Genomic DNA, 24,223 nt, shown 5'->3' on the forward strand with positions numbered 1-24,223 from the left:
AAAAGTTTTATAAGGACGCATATTGTCCGACAAACAAACATCAGTTACGACATAATATCATTAGATATGTTAATTTTTCTAAATACAAGGAATTGGATGGGACGTCTCAATGTGGAGAAAAAGTTTGAAAAATCTCCAAAAATTTGTAATATCATAAACATTATTACTATTCACTATAAGGTGACTGCTTCGGTTTACATCATTCGTTTAATCCTCAATTACAAGCTGATGAGACCATTTTACGGCTACCTAAGGAATTTAAAAAAAAACAGGCAAAAACGGCAATTTCAAAACAAATGAAGCGAGAGAAGATTTGAAGCCAGTAAAAATGAACATTTCATTAAAAAATTTTTCTATTCTCATTTACTTTTTTAGAGCAATGTGACTATTATTTTCTTAACAATATGTAGTCAGAAAAGCAATATGAAAAATTACATTAAATCCAAGAAAATTTTGAGTAAATCCGTAATATCAACGACATTATTTTCAATAGTTTTCAACGGTAGCCAATAAGTACACTAAAAATGCCTCAATGGGAACTTTGTCAATCTTAGGTCATAAATAAAACATTACAGCAAATCATTGGCTATGAAAACAAAAACAATTACAGGCAAAATCTAAAAACTCAGAAGTGCCAGAAGAAAGTGTCGAAGGCATTTAAACCATAAGTTTTTCTCTGAAAGCTTTATCTATGATCCATTGAACGAATTATGTAAGCCAATGGGAACTATCAATTATAAAATAATGCGATAAGATTTCCAAAGGAACCAAAAATACGAAAAGAATGTATCCAAAATTTTTTTTTTTTATAAAAAAACTCGTGCATCGAAGTCATAAATCCTATAGTTAGTAGATAAAATAACTAACTAGAGAAACTTTTGTTGAAGTAGAAATGAAGGGGGTGCATTCATTACTGCAAATGACCTACAGTTCACGAAAATCATTTTGAAATTGGATAATGTGGAAAAAATTTGACATTAAATTCAAAAGCAGACATTAAATTCAGAATGTTGAAAACAGATATTAAATTCAAAGGCTTTCAACGGAATTCACAAAATACGCTCAGTTATGTCTCTATGGGAGGAAAATGGATGTTTGCCATGCATAGGTAATCAAAAAGACATTACAACAATTCATGGACTATGGGAACCACTAAAAACACAGTCAAAAACCAAAAAATCCGTACAAAAGTGCGAAAAAATGTGTCAAGGTCATTTAAACCCTGAGTTTTTCTCTAAAAACTTTGTCTCTGATCCATTGAAAATCTTCTCTAAACCAATGAGAGCTATCATTATTAGGATAACGTGCTAAGATTTCAAAGGGAACCAAAAATGCAAAAATATCCAATATTTAAAAAAAAGTTTGAGGTCTTGTGGCATTGAAGTCATATAACCAATAGTTAGAAGATAAAACCGCTAAACAGATTAATTTTGTCTGCAGTTGGAAGGAGTGGGGCCCTGTCAAAAAAGAGACTATCTTACAGTTCAAAGAAACAAGTTTAAGATCTGTTAACGTTCAAAAGATTGTTTTTTTTCGAAAAATTATTCTTAAAGTCTGAACAGCCATTAGCTGTCCACTAATATTACTACATCGGTTCGCTTGCTGCTTATTAGGAAGTCTATTGCACTTTTCATCAACGAGTCTATGTCATAGGACTACAAAACTTTATTAAAGATTCAAAAAGAAAATCAAAATTTCAATAAAAATTAGAGTCGGAGCCATAAAAAATGAGCAAGTCCTTAAAAACGAATTATTTGTTCAATGGGCATCGTTTGACTGTCAATGAGGTTTGTCGTGTACAGCACCTGGACTTGAAAAGAGACTGGTCTCAAAGGAACTTGAAGTAGGTGGGTGCTGTCATTACTGAAACTGACTTACATTTCACAAAAATATGTTTATGATTGGTTATTGTTGGAGGATTATTTTTAAAGAGTTAATAGCCATTAGCTGTCCACTCAAACCACTGGATGTGTTCAATTAAGGCTCACTACGAAAACTATTGCACGTTTACTCAATGAGTCTATGCCATAGGAAGCAGAAATTTAGTAAAACCTCAAAAAGAAGTCGATAGGCGATTCCTTGAAAAAGAATTTTTTGTTCAATTGGTTTCCTATGAAACTAAACGAGGTTTTTCATTAACGGAATTGTGATTTGAAAAGAGACTAGTCTCTAGGTGACATAAAAAAAAACAAAAAAATATGAAAAAATTTCAAAAAAAGAGCTCTCAATAGAAATCGATTTTTTATATTAAACTTCCCTATGAGACAAGAACTAGTCATTTTTATCGCTTTTTATCTATTAAGAACACAAAATTGATTCAATTTGTGGCGCACATGTAATTTTGAAATTCTATTTTTATGGAAATAAAACTTTTATAGAAATAAATCTTTAAAAAAATCTTTTTAATTTCGAATTCTACGCTGGACGAGCTTTCTAATGATACCGCCCACATTTCTTTACGATTAATAATTTGCTCGGTCAGAATGGTTTGAACAGAAAAAACCCATTTGAGTATATATTTCCTCCTCCCCAACACAAGTGGTGTCGGAACAACAAACCTTTTTTCACCGCAAAGTGCCCGCATCTTTCTGAAAGCGGTGAAAGTGCTGCTTTTTTGTAGGATTTGCGGCTTTTAGCTGTGGAATTTTTTTAACGCACTCAACGGATGTCTTAGAAATATTCACCGCAAAATTTACCGCGTTTCTTAGAAATTCACCGCATTTGCTTCTCAAATTTTACTCTATCTGAGTTAAATTCACAAGAAATATCATCAAAGGAAGTGAAAGTTGGCGCAGTAGAATAAGATTTGACGGCATTACAGAATATAAGAGGTTCAAACCCCTTTGAGGAAGCTTCCTTTTTGTAAAAATATTCACAACGCGGCGAAAATAACAATTCAGAGCGATTTACCGAAAAAGAAAATCAAAATTTCATCCAAAATTACGAAAACTCATATTCGAAGAAAAAAATAAGCAATTCCTTGGAAACAAATTTCTTGTTCATTGGGTTTCCTATGACACTAAATGAGGTTTTTCGTTAACGGAATTGTGATGTGAAAAGAGACTAGTCTCTAGGTGACATAAAAAAACAAAAAAATGTGAAAAGTTTTCAAAAAAAGAGCTCTCAATAGAAATCGATTTTTTTATATTAAACTTCCCTATGAGACCAGAACTAGTCATTTTTATCGCCTTTTGTCTATTAAGAACACAAAATTGGTTCAATTTGTGGCGCACAAGTAATTTTGAAATTCTATTTTTATAGAAATAAATCTTTTATAGAAATAAATCTTAAAAAAAATTTTTTAATTTCGAATTCTACGCTGGACGAGCTTTCTAATGATACCACCCATATTTCTCTACGATTAATATATTGCTCGGCCAGAATTTTTTGAACAAAAGAAACCCATTTAAGTATATAGTTCCTCCTCCCCAACACAAGTGGTGTCGGAACAACAACACTTTTTTCACCGCAAAATGCCCGCATCTTTTAGCGCTGAATGCGGTGAAAGTGCTGCTTTTTTGTAAGATTTGCAACTTTTAGCGGTGAAATTTTCTTTAATGCATTCGCCGGATGTCTTAGAAATATTCACCGCGACATTTACCGCGTTTCTTAGAAATTCACCGCATTTGCTTCTCAAATTTTACTCAATCTGATTTAAATTCACAAGAAATATCATCAAAGTAACTGAAAGTTGGCGCAGAGAATAAAAATTTGACGGCACTACAGGAGATAAGGGGTTCGAACCTCTTTCTGGAAGCTTCTTTTGTGTAAGAATACTCAGAATGCGGTAAAAATAAACAATTCAGAGCGATTTACCGAAAAAGAAAATCAAAATTTCATCTAAAATTAGGAAACCTCATATTCGAAGAAAAAAAATAGGCGATTCCTTGGAAACAAATTTCTTGTTCATTGGGTTTCCTATGATACTAAATTAGGTTTTTCGATAACGGAATTGTGATCTGAAAAGAGACTAGTCTCTAGGTGACATAAAAAAACAAAAAAATATGAAAATTTTTCAAAAAAAGAGCTCTCAATAGAATTCGATTTTTTTATATTAAACTTCCCTATGAGACCAGAACTAGTCATTTTTATCGCCTTTTGTCTAATAAGAACACAAAATTGATACAGTTTGTGGCGCACATGTAATTTTGAAATTCTATTTCTATAGAAATAAATCTTTTATAGAAATAAATCTTAAAAAAATCTTTTTAATTTCGAATTCTACGCTGGACGAGCTTTCTAATGATACCGCCCACATTTCTTTACGATTAATAATTTGCTCGGTCAGAATGGTTTGAACAGAAAAAACCCATTTGAGTATATAATTCCTCCTCCCCAACACAAGTGGTGTCGGAACAACAAAATTTTTTCACCGCAAAGTGCCCGCATCTTTTAGCGCTGAATGCGGTGAAAGTGCTGCTTTTTTGTAAGATTTGCGATTTTTAGCGGCGAAACTTTCTTTAGTTCATTTGCCGGATGTCTTAGAAATATTCACCTCGACATTTACCGCGTTTCTTAGAAATTCACCGCATTTGCTTCTCAAATTTTACTCAATCTGATTTATATTCACAAGAAATATCATCAAAGTAATTGAAAGTTGGCGCAGTAGAATAAAAATTTGACGGCACTACAGGAGATAAGAGGTTTGAACCCCTTTGTGGAAGCTTCTTTTGTGTAAGAATACTCAGAACGCGGTGAAAATAAACAATTCAGAGCGGTTCACCGAAAAAGAAAATCAAAATTTCATCTAAAATTACGAAAACTCATATTCGAAGAAAAAAATAAGCGATTCCTTGGAAACAAATTTCTTGTTCATTGGGTTTCCTATGACACTAAATGAGGTTTTTCGTTAACGGAATTGTGATGTGAAAAGAGACTAGTCTCTAGGTGACATAAAGAAAACAAAAAAATATGAAAATTTTTCAAAAAAAGAGCTCTCAATAGAATTCGATTTTTTTATATTAAACTTCCCTATGAGACCAGAACTAGTCATTTTTATCGCCTTTTGTCTATTAAGAACACAAAATTGATTCAGTTTGTGGCGCACATGTATTTTTGAAATTCTATTTTTATAGAAATAAATCTTTTATAGAACTGAATCTTGAAAAAATCTATTTAATTTCGAATTCTACGCTGGACGAGCTTTCTAATGATACCACCCACATTTCTCTACGATGAATATATCGCTCGGCCAGAATTGTTTGAACAAAAGAAAACCTTTTGAGTATATAGTTCCTCCTCCCCAACACAAGTGGTGTCCGAACAACAAAACTTTAGTTTCACAGCAAAGTGCCCGCATCTTTTACCGCTGAATGCGGTGAAAGTGCTGCTTTTTTGTAGGATTTGCGGCTTTTAGCTGTGGAATTTTTTTAACGCACTCACCGGATGTCTTAGAAGTATTCACCGCGAAATTTACTGCATTTCTTACAAATTCACCGCATTTGCTTCTCAAACTTTACTCAATCTGATTTAAATTCACAAGAAATATGATCAAAGTAAGAGAAAGTTGGCACAGTAGAATAAAAATTTGACGGCATTACAGGAGGTAAGAGGATATAACCCGTTTGCGGTAGCTTGTTTTGTGTATGAATACTCAGAACGCGGTGAAAATATACAATTCAGAGCGATTCACCGCATTCACCGCAAAATGATGTAAGAGATACGCAGTGAAAATTACTTTTTTTTCAACGCATTTCACCGCATTTCTTACCGAAATTCAGCGCTAAATCTCGACCCGTGTTGTGATCATAACTAATTGGATTCTTTTTCCTGTCACACGAATTTTACATAAAAATGTTCTGAATTTATGTCACTAATAAAGCTGATGAGACTCAACAACCGGCAGTATGTAAGCACGAACATAACGCTAGTACTACGATTTGAAATTATATAATGTCAACGCTAACTTACGCACTAATGTATGTAAGATCAACTCGAAGAGCTAAGCGACGAATTTATGTAAGGTCAATTATAATTTGAATTCAAATTTTTGAAAGATGAAGACGCCAAAACTATAGATCTGAATTCTCGATCGTTCTTATTTTGAGCAATCAGTTAAAAAACAACACTGCCATGGCGACAAAATTTCGTTTGCAGGAAATTCTTCATCAACAACTGTTAGATACCCTACTGTGGCATCAATTGATTGTGCAACTTTTTTGCAACAGTGGTCATCGGCTACCGCAACTTCTTGGCCTACACTTCCACATCCAGGTTCAGCAACTCCTAATCCAGCAACTCGTCATAGAGGCTCAAAATCTCCTTACCCAACACCTGGTCATTCAGATTCTACATTTCCCTATCCAACAACTGTTCACTCAGATCCTTCATCTCCCTATCCAACAACTGGTCACTCAGATCCTACATATCTCTATCCAACAACTGGTCATTCAGATCCTTCATCTCCCTATCCAACAACTGGTCATTCAGATCCTTCATCTACCTATCCAACAAATGGTCATTCCGATCCTTCATCTCCCTATCCAACAACTGGTCATTCATACCACAGATCGCCCTATCCAACAACTAGTCATTCAGATTCTACATCTCCCTATCCAACAACTGGTCATTCAGAACCTTCATCTCCCTATCCAACAACTGGTCACTCAGATCCTTCATCTCCCTATCCAACAACTGGTAACTCAGATCTTACATCTCCCTATTCAACAGCTGGTGACTCAGATCCTTCATCTCCCTATCCAACAACTGGTCACTCAGATCCTACATCTCCCTATCCAACAACTGGTCATTCAGGTCCTACATCTCCCTATCCAACAACCGGTCATTCAGATCCTTCATCTCCCTATCCAACAACTGGTCACTCAAATCCTTCATCTCCATATCCAACAACTGGCCACTCAGATCCTTCATCTCCCTATCCAACAACTGGTCACTCAGAACCTTCATTTCCCTATCCAACAACTGGTCATTCAGATCCTACATTTCTCTATCAAACAACTGGTCATTCAGATCCTACTTCTCCCTTTCCAACAACTGGTCACTCAGATGCTTCATCTCCCTATCCAACAACTGGTCACTCAGATCCTTCATCTCATTATCCAACAACTGGTCACTCAGATCCTCCATCTCCCTATCCAACAACCGGTCAATCAGATCCTTCATCTCCCAATCCAACAACTGCTCACTCAGATCCTTCATCTCCCTATCCAACAACTGGTCATTCAGATCCTACATTTCCCTATCCAAAGACTGATCATTCAGACGCTTCATCTCCCTATCCAACAACTGGTCACTCAGATCCTTCATCTCCCTATCCAACAACTGGTCACTCAGATCCTTCATCTCCCTATCCAAAAACTGGTCACTCAGATCCTACTTCTCCCTTTCCAACAACTGGTCACTCAGATCCTTCATCTCACTATCCAACAACTGGTCACTCAGATCCTTCATCTCCTTATCCAACAACTGGTCACTCAGATCGTCCATCTCCCTATCCAACAATTGGTCACTCAGATCTTTCATCTCGCTATCCAACAACTGGTCACACAGATCCTACATCTCCCTACCCAACATCTCGTCATTCAGATCCTGCATCGCCCTATCCAACAACTGATCATTCAGATTCTACCTCTCCCTTTCCAACAACTGGTCACTCAGATCCTTCATCTCCCTATCCAACAACTGGTCACTCAGATCCTTCATCTCCCTATCTAACAACTGGTCACTCAGATTTTTCATCTCCCTATCCAACAACTAGTCACACAGATCCTACATCTCCCTACCCAACATCTCGTCATTCAGATCCTGCATCGCCCTATCCAACAACTGATCATTCAGATTCTACCTCTCCCTTTCCAACAACTGGTCACTCAGATCCTTCATCTCCCTATCCAACAACTGGTCACTCAGATCCTTCATCTCCCTATCCAACAACTGGTCACTCAGATCCTTCATTTCCCTATCCAACAACTGGTCACCCAGAACCTTCATCTCCCTATCCAGCAACTGGTCATTCAGATTCTACATTTCCCTATCCAATAACTGGTCATTCAGATCCTTCATCTACCTATCCAACAACTGGTCATTCAGATCCTTCATCACCCTATCCAACAAATGGTCATTCAGATCCTTCATCTCCTTATACAACAACTGGTCACTCAGATCCTTCATCTCCCTATCCAACAACTGGTCATTCAGATCCTTCATCTACCTATCCAACAACTGGTCATTCAGATCCTTCATCACCCTATCCAACAAATGGTCATTCAGATCCTTCATCTCCTTATACAACAACTGGTCACTCAGATCCTTCATCTCCCTATCCAACAACTGGTCACTCAGATCCTTCATCTCCCTATCCAAAAACTGGTCACTCAGATCCTACTTCTCCCTATCCAACAACTGGTCATTCAGATCCTACATTTCCCTATCCAACAACTGGTCATTCAGATCCATCATCTCCCTATCCAACAAGTGGTCACTTAGATCCTTCCTCTCTCTATCCAACAACTGGTCACTCAGATCCTTCATCTCCCTATCCAACAACTGGTCAATCAGATCCTTCATCTCCTTATCCAACAACTAGTCACTCAGTTCCTACATCTCCCTACCCAACAACTGGTCACTCAGATCCTTCATCTCCCTATCCAACAACTGGTCACTCAGATCCTTCATCTCCCTATCCAAAAACTGATCATTCAGATCTTACTTCTCCTTTTCCAACAACTGGTCACTCAGATGCTTCATCTCCCTATCCAACAACTAGTCACACAGATCCTACATCTCCCTACCCAACATCTCGTCATTCAGATCCTACATCGACCTATCCAACAACTGATCATTCAGATCCTTCATCTCCCTATCCAACAACTGGTCAATCAGATCCTTCATCTCCCTATCCAACAACTAGTCACTCAGTTCCTACATCTCCCTACCCAACAACTGGTCACTCAGATCCTACATTTCCCTATCCAACAACTGGTCATTCAGATCCATCATCTCCCTATCCAACAACTGATCACTTAGATCCTTCATCTCCCTATCTAACAACTGGTCACTCAGATCTTTCATCTCCCTATCCAACAACTAGTCACACAGATCCTAAATCTCCCTACCCAACATCTCGTCATTCAGATCCTACATCGACCTATCCAACAACTGATCATTCAGATCCTTCATCTCCCTATCCAACAACTGGTCACTCAGATCCTTCATCTCCCTATCCAACAACTGGTCACTCAGATCCTTCATCTCCCTATCCAAAAACTGATCATTCAGATCCTACTTCTCCTTTTCCAACAACTGGTCACTCAGATGCTTCATCTCCCTATCCAACAACTGGTCACTCAGATCCTTCATCTCCTTATCCAACAACTGGTCACTCAGATCGTTCATCTCCCTATCCAACAACTGGTCACTCAGATCCTTCATCTCCCTATCCAACAACTGGTCACTCAGATCCTTCATCTCCCTATCCAACAACTGGTCACTCATATCCTTCATCTCCCTATCCAAAAACTGGTCATTCAGATCCTACTTCTCCCTTTCCAACAACTGGTCACTCAGATGCTTCATCTCCCTATCCAACAAGAGGTCACTCAGATCCTTCATCTCCTTATCCAACAACTGGTCACTCAGATCGTTCATCTCCCTATCCAACAACTGGTCACTCAGATGCTTCATCTCCCTATCCAACAACTGGTCACTCAGATCCTTCATCTCCTTATCCAACAACTGGTCACTCAGATCGTTCATCTTCCTATCCAACAACTGGTCACTCAGATCCTTCATCTCCCTATCCAACAACTAGTCACATAGATCCTACATCTCCCTACCCAACATCTGGTCATTCAGATCCTACATCGCCCTATCCAACAACTGATCGTTCAGATCCTACCTCTCCCTTTACAACAACTGGTCATTCAGATCCTTCATCTCCCTATCCAACAACTGGTCACTCAAATCCTTCATCTCCCTATCCAACAACTGGTCACTCAGATCCTTCATTTCCCTATCCAACAACTGGTCACCCAGAACCTTCATCTCCCTATCCAACAACTGGTCATTCAGATCCATCATCTCCATCTACAACAACTGGTCACTTAGATCCTTCCTCTCCCTATCCAACAACTGGTCACTCAGATCCTTCATCTCCCTATCCGACAACTGGTCATTCAGATCCTACATTGCCCTATCCAACAACTGATCATTCAGATCCTACCTCTCCCTTTCCAACAACTGGTCACTCAGATCCTTCGTCTCCCTATCCAACAACTGGTCACTCAGATCCTTCATCTCCCTATCCAACAACTGGTCACTCAGAACCTTCATTTCCCTATCCAACAACTGGTTACTTATATCCTTCCTCTCCCTATCCAACAACTGGTCACTCAGATCCTTCATCTCCCTATCCGACAACTGGTCATTCAGATCCTACATTGCCCTATCCAACAACTGATCATTCAGATCCTACCTCTCCCTTTCCAACAACTGGTCACTCAGATCCTTCGTCTCCCTATCCAACAACTGGTCACTCAGATCCTTCATCTCCCTATCCAACAACTGGTCACTCAGAACCTTCATTTCCCTATCCAACAACTGGTTACTTATATCCTTCCTCTCCCTATCCAACAACTGGTCACTCAGATCCTTCATCTCCCTATCCGACAACTGGTCATTCAGATCCTACATTGCCCTATCCAACAACTGATCATTCAGATCCTACCTCTCCCTTTCCAACAACTGGTCACTCAGATCCTTCGTCTCCCTATCCAACAACTGGTCACTCAGATCCTTCATCTCCTTATCCAACAACTGGTCACTCAGATCGTTCATCTCCCTATCCAACAACTGGTCACTCAGAACCTTCATTTCCCTATCCAACAACTGGTTACTTATATCCTTCCTCTCCCTACCCAACATCTGGTCATTCAGATCCTACATTGCCCTATCCAACAACTGATCATTCAGATCCTACCTCTCCCTTTCCAACAACTGGTCACTCAGATCCTTCGTCTCCCTATCCAACAACTGGTCACTCAGATCCTTCATCTCCCTATCCAACAACTGGTCACTCAGATCCTTCATTTCCCTATCCAACAACTGGTCACCCAGAACCTTCATCTCCCTATCCAACAACTGGTCATTCAGATCCATCATCTCCATCTACAACAACTGGTCACTTAGATCCTTCCTCTCCCTATCCAACAACTGGTCACTCAGATCCTTCATCTCCCTATCCGACAACTGGTCATTCAGATCCTACATTGCCCTATCCAACAACTGATCATTCAGATCCTACCTCTCCCTTTCCAACAACTGGTCACTCAGATCCTTCGTCTCCCTATCCAACAACTGGCCACTCAGATCCTTCATCTCCCTATCCAACAACTGGTCACTCAGATCCTTCATCTCCCTATCCAACAACTAGTCACTCCGTTCGTACATCTCCCTATCTAACATCTGGTCATTCAGAGACTACATCGACCTATCCAACAACTGGTCAATCAGATCCTACTTCTCCCTATCCAACAACTGGTCTTTTAGATCCTAATTTTCCCTATGCAACAACTGGTCGTTCAGATCCTACTTCTCCCTATCCAACAACAACTGGTCACTCAGATCCTACACCTCAGTATCCAAGAACTGGACCTTCAGATCCTACATCGACCTATACAACAACTGGTCACTCAGATCCTACTTCTCCCTATCCAACCACTGGTCTTTCAGATCCCACTTCTTCCTATCCAACAACTGGTTATTCAGATCCAACGTCTCCTTGGCTGACAACTTATCAAAATCCCACAATCCACTGGCTACCAAGTTCTCAGTCGATTCCGACACCTTCGTTATCTACAACCAAGGATTTACATCAAACTAGTCACCAGCCAGTGAATTTGTACGAAAGTTCAGCGGCCTTTTGGCCTTTACCCAATCCTTGTTTCCCGACTAATTCATGGACAGTGTCAACCCCACCTGTATTTACATCTCAGCGCACTGATCAGATAACAACCAACAGGACAGAAACAACTACACCGCTATCTACGACTCAGCACCCAGACCAAATAGTGACCAATTGGACAGAAACAACTACCCCTCTATCCACGACTCTGCGCCCGGATCAAATAACGACGAATTGGACAGAAACAACTACACCACTATCTACGACTCAAAACCCAGACCAAATAACGACGAATTGGACAGAAACAACAACACCACTATCTACGACTCAGCAACCAGACCAAATAACGACCAATTGGACAGAAACAACTACACCAGTATATACGACTCAACACCCAGACCAAATAACGACCAATTGGACAGAAACAACTACCCCACTAACCAGCACTCAGCGCCCAGATCAAATAACGACCAATTGGACAGAAACAACTACACCACTATCTACGACTCAGCACCCAGACCAAATAACGACGAATTGGACAGAAAAAACTACACCACTATCTACGACTAAACACCCAGACCAAATAACGACCAATTGGACAGAAACAACTACACCAGTATATACGACTCAACACCCAGACCAAATAACGACCAATTGGACAGACACAACTACACCACTATCTACGACTCAGCACCCAGACCAAATAACGACGAATTGGACAGAAAAAACTACACCACTATCTACGACTCAGCAACCAGACAAAATAACGACCAATTGGACAGAAACAACTACACCAGTATATACGACTCAACACCCAGACCAAATAACGACCAATTGGACAGACACAACTACACCACTATCTACGACTCAGCAACCAGACCAAATAACGACTAATTGGACAGAAACAACTACACAACTATCTACGACTCAGCAACCAGACAAAATAACGACCAATTGGACAGAAACAACTACACCAGTATCTACGACTCAGCATGCAGACCAAATAACGACCAATTGGACAGAAACAACTACCCCACTATCCACGACTCAGCGCCCAGATCAAATAACGACCAGTTGGACAGAAACAACTACACCACTATCTACGACTCAGCACCCAGACCAAATAACGACGAATTGGACAGAAACAACTACACCACTATCTACGACTAAACACCCAGACCAAATAACGACCCATTGGACAGAAACAACAACAACAACAACTTTGCCCTTACCAATAACACAGACCCCTGTCCAGATATGTTCTGGTGAGATTTTGCACTTTCAAAATTATTCCCAATGCATTAACGGCCAAAAATTAAAATCAGTAGGAAATTTTCAAGCGAAGTTAACTTGGTGTACGCTTTAAGGTGAACTCAGACTTTTCATAATAAAAGTTGCAAATCGACAGAAACATGATTTCTACTGAGCTACCTACTTTTTAAAAATGTTGCTGAGAGCGTATTCTTCTTAAGGGGTTTCTTGGTTGGCAAACCATTGATTTGAACAATTTCTTAAACTGAAAGCAAAAAACTTAGCGATATTGATTATTGAAAAAAAATTGCAACGAATTACTTTCCTTCTGCTTGTGCCTCTGTTGTTAATTTTTGGCAGTGATTTTTTCGAATAGCGAAACTACAAGCCTCTTCTCTGATATTTCTCTGCCATTTTTTTCATGTGAAATTGATTGCTCGAATAAATCCTTTTTTATTGCTCATGACCGTCTTTTATCTCCTCAAATCCGCGCGTTTTCTTGTCATATTGACGCAAAATATAAATCAAAATACAAATAATCAAAATGATAATCTTTCTTGGTAAACGTGTAGGTTTACTATGTATTGAAATCTATCATCAAGTAAAACGAAATTTGTCAGTTTTTGCACTTATATTTGCAAAACAACCAAAAATTGGGATTTTTCTGTTAAGCAACTGATTCTATGAGTTCCATTGTTTTTACTAATTTGCGGTGCTCTTTTTTTATTTTGGCTATTTCCTGGTTTTTAATGTTTAGTGATTTTTTTCCTATCTCTATGGCATAAAAATTAGGAAGCATGCATGAAGACCTGAAAAACAAAAAACTGATTAAAATTAGCAAAGGAATGCAAAATAGAATTGGACTGATGACGGAAGCAAAGTCTTTCTTTAGCTCAGTTATTTTAACCGAAAATAGACTAGACAGTATATATTGGCTAGCCATCCAGGAAATCAGAGTTTCTTCTGAATGATTAGCGCTTATTTGTTCTGCTACTAAGCTCCTATTTGTTCTGCTACTAAAGATGTTGAAGAAGTAAATGCAATTACTAAAATATCTCAAAAATCAGAAAAGAAACCAAATAAACTTTTGAATGAATAAACATTTATTCAAACTTGATGAATCAAAATCCTTTTAGCCAAAAGTTTAACAAATGATGCATCCGAAGCAAAATGCATCTCAATTAAAATAAATATCGGCTTTTATCATAATAGCTAAGCAGATTTTTAAAAAATCCTCGAAAAACTTTTAGGTTTTCTTAAAGATTAATGATGCGATAAAGTTTTAAAGCCAATTTTATTCCATAAAAACAATATAAGAAAATTCAATCTTTTGTCTGCCTTTTAAGCTCAAAAAGAAAGAACAGCATTTTAATTTTGCATATTTTTTCATATTTCAATATTTAGCCTTAAATTAGTTGCTATCAATGTTGACTATGTTGTCGAGCGCTATACTGAACTCACGCTAAATTATTGACTTTTAGGCTTAAATTTTTAGGAAAAAGCAACTATCAATAGCTTCTCAATGAAGTCAAAAGTCGCAGATGTTTAAGATGAGGCAATTTTAAGTTATTTAAAATTTCAGCAAAATTTTTCTATAAAAATTATCTTCTCAATTAAATTTCTTCTAAAAAGTTAGTGTTTTTCTTCTTTACAGACGACTTTGATGAACTGATGCTGACATCAAAAAAATTAAATGTCAAAAAATCTTCTTTAAAAAAGAATATATATATATATATATATATATATATATATAATATATATATATATATATATATATATATATATATATATATATATATGTGTGTATACTTTTTTAGCGCCAAAAATTGCATTGATTCGGTGCCTGCCATTTATGCACATTCTACACCAAAACGGCCTCCAAACTCATAAGACAAACAGTACCTGACTGCCGTTTCTATCTAATACCATTTCCACAATTTTTTTACCCAAAGCAGACCTACCCAGGATCAGGTGCGCGACCCAAGCCACTTCTGATCATGCCATCCAGACCAAAATCTGCTCTGATCAGACAGATTTCAGTCGTGCACTGGGGTGCCATATCAGCTTGATTTGCGCATTGGGGTTTCCCTGACCCGTTCGGTTGGGAACTTGGGGTACCCCGAATAACATTTTTTAACTCTTGAAGCAGCACTGATCTTTGGTATAATATTTTATTTTCGGAAAAATAGGACCCACTTTATACGGTTTTCTCAGGAAATAATGTAAGTTCCTAAAAATTTTTTAGCTTCACGGCACTGATCAAAACTTATTTTTGGCGTGGTATTTGATGTTAATCAAATGAAATGCAAAGTGCTCTTCAAAAAACAGTTGCCTCATGGGTCAACTATCTCTTCGTTTTTACGGGGAATTGGTCGTTTCATCGGTTAGACCTCTTAGTTCTGAGCAAACTTTCAAAACTCTGAAAAGGTTTCTGATCAGACTGTACAGACTCCGGAAAAGGCTCTGTTCAGATTACCCATATCATTCTCACAAAACTATCCAGACCCTAGAACATTCTATGGTCCAACTATCCAGACTCTTGGTGGGGCTCTGAATAGACTCTCCAGACTCTGGGAGGGGCTCTGATTAGACTGTCTAGACCAAAGGTAGTGCCCTGAGCAGACCACGCAGACTTTGGATTGGTTTCTGGTCAGACTATCAAGACCGTAGGTAATGGTGTCAGACTCTGTGAACTGCTGCCAGTTCCAAGACAAGGAGCGCAACCCAAGCAAAACCCTGATCAGACCAACTTGGGTCGCGTGCCGGGGGAGGGGGGCTAGAGTTAGGTAAAATTAAGTTGAATTCTACCTAACTCTAAAACTACCATGTGTGTGAGTCCGTTGCATCTTTTGATGTCTTTTCTAGACTGTAGAGTGGAATCAAAAATGGCGAAAGGGTTCCTGGGATTAGTCAATAAACTAGATAATTAGTACACAAAATCTGACTGAGAATAATCTAAACTGTACGAAATTGACCCCAAAAAAGACAATTCGTAATCTCTTTCTTAAAAACACCAATGAGCCCAATTGCTGTCATAGACAATATTTGGCAGGCCCAACGTTCAAAAGACCGCCCAGAAACTACCAGAAAAACTATAAAAAAGTCGGAAAATTGCTAAAATTGGGCTGAGATTTGTCAGAACAATGAGAAAATTATGGGAACAAGGTAAAAAAAACAATGCCCCAGCTAAAAAGTTACTCGTTTAAAAAGGCAGGAAAATGCCCAAATTGCACAGATTTTATGAAAAGAAGGGGCACGCTGCTCAAAATATCAAATCTTGGAAATTATCACAAAATATCATCTCCTTGAAATTTTTTTGAAATGTTGAACTTCACTACAGAATTAGTGTGCAAGTGCTTTCAAAAAGTTTAATTGTAGCACTAGTATTTATTCTCGCCCCGCATTGATATTGGTAGTTGCAATCTCGGAAAAATCACGTTTTTATGTCATCAATGTCGACATCAATGTTGGGAATTAAATGTCCCTGAGCAATCAACTAAAGACGTTGGTTATCTTATATACATTCTCGTATGAAAAATCTCAACCAATAATTTTGCCCAAAGAGAAGTAAAAAAAAGAAGAGACAACTTGCAAGTCGTCTGTTTTAAACGGAGAAAAAGATTAAGAATGTCTTTTTAATAGTTGAAATTGGAGGTAACCCCAACTAAGATGGCGGGACTTGTTAACCATTTTTCACCTCATTGGTATAAACAGTGTATTCTAGGGAGTTTTGATATATAAAAACATCTGCCATTGTATTTCACATAGAACCATTATTTCACGAGGATAAAAGTGTAGTTTTCAGCCCTGTTAGTCACCTTTCTAAACCATTTCATATTTGAGTCTTTTTAATCGAAAGCAGTTTTTCCAGTATTTCCTTGATTTTGTGCATATCAGCTGAACACCTTATGTCTTTTTACTTCTACATACAGGCAACAAAAATTGTCTTAAAAAATTGTCTATTGAGTCGTAATGATATAGTGTCTTCTAAATGATAGAGAAACAGGATTTACTTTATTCAACTAAAATAAATCCTGTTTTTCTATATAACCAGTTCGCAGAATTTTAGAGCAGACAAGAACAAACTTTTTAAACACTGCTTTGTTTCATTCGCCCTAGTGTTTTAGTGTTTTAATCATGTATTTTTGACCGGATTAGCCCAATCTGTGATGATTTGGTGTGAAATTCCTCCAAAAAAATTGCTGCTTATATTATGGGCCAGGGCGATCTTTTGCAATTGAAACAAGTTTGAGTTAATAAAGTAAAAAAAGAATTATTTGTTTGATAAATTTCTAAAAATTGCATTTTAAAAAAAATTTTGAAGAGATTTGGTACGTTTTTTGAGTTTCAATAAAATTTTGAAACGGTTCAAAAACTTAGAACACAAAATCAGTAAAATAATTTACGGTAAATAATTGATATGGGTCATTTGGGTTTGTGAACGGTTAATTTTTTATCCTGGGGGACATGGAAGTGCCATAATGAGACTAATTGTTTGGAGGATGGATATTAAGACGTGATCCGCTACCTCGATTTTCCCATGAGTAGCTGCTTAGTCGGAGGTAGTTAGATAAGCGGATAGTGGAGGAACATGCCACGAACAAGGCACCTCAGATGCACACTCTGGAACAAAAAGCACTTCTGTTTTCCTTGTAATTCCGAAGCTCATCAGCGCAGATTTTTGATCAAACTGAGACGTTTTGTTAAATTTAAACCAAACAATTTCTGCTAAGAGAACTAAGAGATTGAAAAAGTCTTCTCAGTAATCGATCAATAGTTTCAAGGTGTTGCGAAAGCTACCTCATTTTTATCTCTTCAATGAAGATATCTGTTTGTCAAAATCGGTTTGACGCAAAAGTGTGGCTGGTTCCCTCGCTTAATTAGTGTTGGTTAATTAGTGTTGTTCACTCTGTATTAGGCCTACAGATGTCAATGACTATGCTAAACTTTCTAGCCTAAGTTTTTGTTTCGTTCCACTTTTTTAATGGGCCAATGCCGCATTTCCGAAGCTACACTTTCAATTAAGAAACTAATGTTTTTTTTCTATTTTTGAAAAGCTGATATTTGCATCAAAAATTTTGAAATTACTTTTTAACTGTTTATTAAGCTTTTTCTTGAAATTCAGTTGCAGGTGTAACGTTCTGTTGTATGGAAACCAGTGCATGGAAACTGATCGCAATGTACTTGAAAAGCCCCTAGTCCAGACCGTGACTTATGAAAAGACCCAAATAGTCTAGTAGGGGGTCAATATTGACCAAAATTACACATTCGAGGTTCTTAGTTAAGGTCCAGTAAAAGTCTTTTCATGAATCTAGTGAAAATCTTTTCATAGGAATTAATGGTCAATATGGTCTTTTCATGGATTGAGTAAATATCTTTCCATTAGTCTCCTTTTTTGCAATTTTGGAAAAAAATTTATTTTGTTGCTTCTGCACACAATGAAGCAGGTACGGAGCAAAACTGCGTTCCAACAGCATTGCTCCACTGCAGTCCAACTTGAGACGTAGTTGCAAAGTTGCCTAGGCTCTTAAGAAAATCTGCATTTCTTAAGATAAAGCTTTTTCTCAGCTGTATTATATTATCACATTACTTGCCTGAATGAAACTAGGTAGTTTAATTATAATGATCTTCTTTGCTTTAGAAATGATGAAAATATGGCGTTATTCAGTTGTTTCCTTCCTAAATTTTTGAATTATAGTTTTTTTTAAAAAGTGCCTATTTTCGACAGATGGATGGTTCTTCAGAATCGCAAAAGACGAAAGAGCATTCATGCTGACTACATTATAAGCAATAGAAAACATCAAAAACGCGCGTAAAACATTTTGGAAAAAATGTAGACTCATGAAGACTTTTGCTCGACCAATTATTTGTCAATAGATATGCTCTGGTCAAAAAAGGAAACATAAAAAGACTTTTTCTTGATTTATGATTTGCCTTTTGCTCGACCAAGTTTTGCTCAAAAAATTGGTGAAGGAAAACTCCAGTGCCCAAATTTGGTCAAGCAAATCTCCAGCATAACTTTTTGGGGTCAATTCAATGTCCAGGGTGACACAACCTGGGTCGAGCAATATTCCAGCGTAACTTTTTTGAGTCAAGAATATGTCCAGAGTGACAAATTTAGTCACGGTGATAATAAAAGCTAGCGAAGTTCTTTTCATAGCCCTTTTGGGTCCTGCAATGTCTAATCATACTCAATTTTGGTCGAGCTTGGTCTTTTCATAGGTCGAGGTCTAAACTAGGGGCCTTTTTTCTATCATGTCAAATTTTGCTCAGTTTTTCTAAAAAATATTTAGTATGATAGTGCATGATCTTATTCCTAAATTGTTGAGTCAATTGATGTATATTAAAGTAAATTTCAGCTCCACCTGCTGCCACGGTTTCAGTGGTGTCTCTGTCAGCAACCGAAATCAGTTTGAGTTTGCAGACAGGTGCAAGTCTATATGATTCTGTTCAACTGCAGATGAGTGGAGAGGATGGATTCTCTTCCAATCAAATCTTCAGTTCTCCTTACCAATCAACGACTTGGAATACTTTGACTCCAAACACGGCATACATTATTACTGTTACTCTATCTATCGGTATGTTGAACAAGCATATATAAATATACATTCAAACACATACATACACACAACACACAAACAACACATACCACGCACATACACCTCACTTACCACGCACACGCACACACCCCACAGGCACCATGAGATACCCCAAACACAAACACAGACACTACACATACCACATATACACACACCTTACAAACACATATCATGCCAGCACACAGACAAACACAACACACACACACATACACACACACACACACACACAAATACGCACACACACACACTCCTCACATACCGTACACACACACACACACACACACACACACACACACACACACACACACACACACACACCAAAAACCACATATACCACACGGTCACCACTCACACATACGAAATGACCCTGCACACGACACATACCATCATACGCACATATCACACCCGAACATACATACACAAACAAACACCATACACCACGCAAAACACAAACACACACACACACACAGACACTACACACTACATACAGCACTCATGCCATATACACACACCACAAAAAGTACCATACACGCCACACATACAAAACACACACTATACATACTTACACAAACCACACAACACATTACACATATACATACATACATATATATATATATATATATATATATATATATATATATATATATATATATATATTAAACAAACCATACAAACACAAACACACACATTGCGCACACTACAGATACACACAAACCTCAAATACCACACAAACCATAGAACAGACAACACAAAACGTCACACGGGCCACTCATACAATACACACACGAAATGCACGCACTCCACACACACCACACAAAAAAACGCACATGTCAAACACACACACACACACACAACTAACGAACCACATAAATTACGGACACGAAAACACACTACAAATAAGCATAGCATAAACACTACTCATAAAGCACAAGCACCAAACACACACCACCCACAACAAACACCACTCATAACATATATACACAACATACACCCATCACCCATCGAACACACACACGCAAATATCTGACACACACACCGCAAACTTACACCACGCAACAATTGAACACACAAACAAGCACAAAGACACACACACACATCAAAAACACCACACAGACATACAAACGCACAAATACGGCTCATACCACACACAACCTGCACCACACCGCACACGCTACTCATGCAACGCACATACCCACACACACACACAACACACACACACACACACATCAAATACACACACCACACACACCACACACACTTAGATTTCACATAACACATACATACAGTAGACGTCACACATACCATACAAACACACACAGATAAACACCACACATAAATCACATATAACACATCCATACACACATACCACACATATACATGCGTACAACACACACATACACACATCACGTATAAGGTGTGTGTGTGTGTGTGTGTGTGTGTGTTTGGGTTTATTTTAGATGGTGTGTTTGTTTGTGTGTGTGTCTGTATGTGCGCTACGTCTATGAGTGTGCTGTGAGTGTGCTTGGGTTTACGTGTGAATTCTCTGTTACCTATCTAATTATCGGTTGGACCAAGAATTCAATATTTTACAATCTAGTTGCCATTTGATCATGAAGTTGCACAACGCTTTTATTGGAAAATTCCAGGTGTCTCTTGCTCTGTTGTTTGTGAGTGCCGCTGGAGAGAGAAATATTTATTTCAAACTGATGAAGTATTTCAAGAACCACAAAAAAAGACATTTGGCATCAAATGCGTAGCTCGAGCTTCGAACTACTCAGTTTGAGAACAAAAATTAATAGAAAATTATGTAAAAGAAAATTGTAAATAGTTTACAAAACTAAAAATTCTAAATAAAAAATTAAAAAATAGTTTTTTATCGTCCAGTATATGTATTTGCCTCTTCAGAAATAATTTTTTATATCAAAGAGCAAGTGAAAATTTATTTTGTTCACAAACGGACACATTATTTTTGTATCGCACAAACATGTTCTTAGAAAAACAGCGCTCAAAAAACAACTGTCTCGCTGAAATGTTTCGAATACGAAACTCTTAAAAAATTTGATGACTTTGCAGCCGAATATAAACATAACTGAAACTGAACTCACACAAAACAGTTGCAATCAAATAACCAAGCAATATAACCTTAACTAAAATTAATCATTAACAATTCACAGACAGTTGCGCTTTTCTATTGATTAGTTGATCTCTTCACATCTAAAATGACCTTCTAATTTCATTGTTTTTCTGCATTCATACTCTGACTTAAACATAGCTTCTTTTTGATTTTTTCCCAATTTTATTTATTCTTTCTGATTTATTCTCAAATTCTACCATCGTTTGTTCTATCCATAATCAAATTTAAGTCCCATCAGAAATGAAACTCCCTCAAGAAGCCTTCATGAAGCTCAATCGAGAGCAAAGGTATGATTTATACAAGCAAGTCCATGAAAAAATAAGAACAGAAAGAAAAGTTTATAGAAGATTACACTAATTCTGTCCACCAAAAGTTATCCAGCCTCGGGAGTAACGAGGCAAGCTTTAGTAGCACCACACAAGTATCAAAAGAGGAGCAAATGGTTAGAACGTTCCCAATAATAGAAACCCCCGGAGGCAAAAAATATTATTTTGGGGAGTAGCATTATCGGAAAATTAGAAACCGACAAAACTGTTCCAACCGATATAACATTTCATGCATATAAGGACACGACGACAATAGACAAATTGGAATAACTGAAGAATTTCACGGACACAAAATGAAATCAGTAATATTGCAAGATGGAACAAACAGTTTTCTCAAATTCGAAAGCAAACCCAGAGATATATTTGAACAACACAAACAGCTGGTCAAATTATGTCGGGAAAAATTCAATCCAGACAAATTTTACCTGATGACAGTAAACCTGATGTAAAATACAAGCGTGATTATGGCAGAAAACAGGATGTATGATGAGTTCAATGACTTAATCAAAACTTACTACGAAAATGATCCTGATTTCAATATTTTGGATTTCAGTTAAATGATTAAAAAGATTGGGGCGAAAACAGATAAGATTGGTCGTGAAATTGATTTAACGGACTACGAGAACAGCAAATACAACAATTTGTATCACGACAACGTTCTCCTAAATTATCGAATTGGGACTCCTTTTCTAAAAAACCATCTAGTGCGAAGTCTAATCGACACGTCCGATGGTCTAATCTCGAGAACTCGAGAGACACATCCTACTTATGCCAATACGACAAACACATTCATCTGTAACACTTCAAGCTATTAAAAAAATTTCGTCGAGAAACCCTCTTGTAAACAGTCAGTACCCTAACACCTCATATGTATTTCCATACAACAACATTGTTTTCTGTAGATATTCACCTTACTAACGTGAGCTATGTTGAGGTCCGAAATGAGTAGAAAAACGTGAAATCCTCCTTATGATCAACAATAAACAATATTTGTTCATTCTGGTTTCCTTGCTGCTGTTTGAGGCTTTTCTTCTTCCTGCGTCTCTGACAGCAGTGGGGCGACCACTACGGGCATATCTGAATTGTAAACCGTTTTTCTATTCATTAAAAACTAAATGCCTTGCTCTACGACGTAGCGCTTTGATTATGTTTAAGAAATTTTTAAGTAGTTATGGTCTATTTGGATTATTCATTTACCTGCTAATTTGTGGTGATTTTCAACGTAATCCTGGGCCACTGCTAACCTATGACAGTTTCCTTTCCAAAAATTAAAAAAAACTTAGGATCCATTATGCTTCTTTCAACTAAATTGTCGGAGTTTAGTCAATAAAAGAGAACAACTGAAAAAGATGTTAAAATAATGCTCAAACAATACTGTATTTGCTTTTTACGGAAACGTGGTTGACTAATAAAGATGATATTAACCTATGGTGCATAGACAGCAATTACTATTCTTGCTTCAGATGTGACCGAATATCTGAAATGTCAAAGGGGGATGGCGTAATGCTGCTAATCCCCAAAATTTTCAACCCAAAAAACCGTAATGATTTTTCCAAAAATGAACAAAGACTTCGAAACACTCTGGGTTGAGCTCACTCTATCCTACAAAAAATTTCCTTCGCTGCTCGTGAATGTTTCATACAATCCTGAAAAATCTAAAACTGACATCTTTCTCGAAGAATTAGCAATGCAAATAGATTATGGAATAACCAAAAAGCAAAAAATTCTATTACTTTTACGATTTCAATAAATATTACATTCACCCCAACGAAAGAAACAAAATGGACACAATTCTGTACCCTATAGTCTATCAGTAGTCAACAAAACACCTGCAAGGAGAAAACATCTGATTGATTTATTAATCAAAGATGATGAGCTGCCTCATTCCAATGATTTTACTTTTGAATCGCCCATTACATCGGATCAAAAAGCTATGGCAATGATAACGAATGTAACTTTGAATGAAAAGCAGCCTCCAAGAAGAAAAACAATCTTCGACAAATCAAAATAGTGTAAAAGTTTTTACCTAAAAGACCTGAAACAAATTGATTGG

The 24,223-nt window shown here is 37.5% G+C and overlaps 1 protein-coding gene across 1 annotated transcript in view; it reads left to right on the top strand.

Annotated features, from left to right (window-relative positions):
* Positions 1 to 17,651: 17,651 nt before the first annotated feature.
* LOC142355367 (uncharacterized) overlaps positions 17,652 to 24,223 on the top strand; it is a 91,155-nt gene continuing 84,583 nt past the window's right edge. The window contains exons 1-2 of the mRNA XM_075407568.1: positions 17,652 to 17,673; positions 19,471 to 19,689. Of these exons, the coding sequence (XP_075263683.1) occupies positions 17,652 to 17,673; positions 19,471 to 19,689 (241 nt within the window). The remainder of the gene's footprint in view (positions 17,674 to 19,470; positions 19,690 to 24,223) is intronic.

Source organism: Convolutriloba macropyga, chromosome 2 (assembly GCF_964194025.1).
Source record: "Convolutriloba macropyga chromosome 2, txConMacr16.3, whole genome shotgun sequence".
NCBI classification, from domain to species: Eukaryota; Metazoa; Xenacoelomorpha; order Acoela; family Convolutidae; genus Convolutriloba; species Convolutriloba macropyga.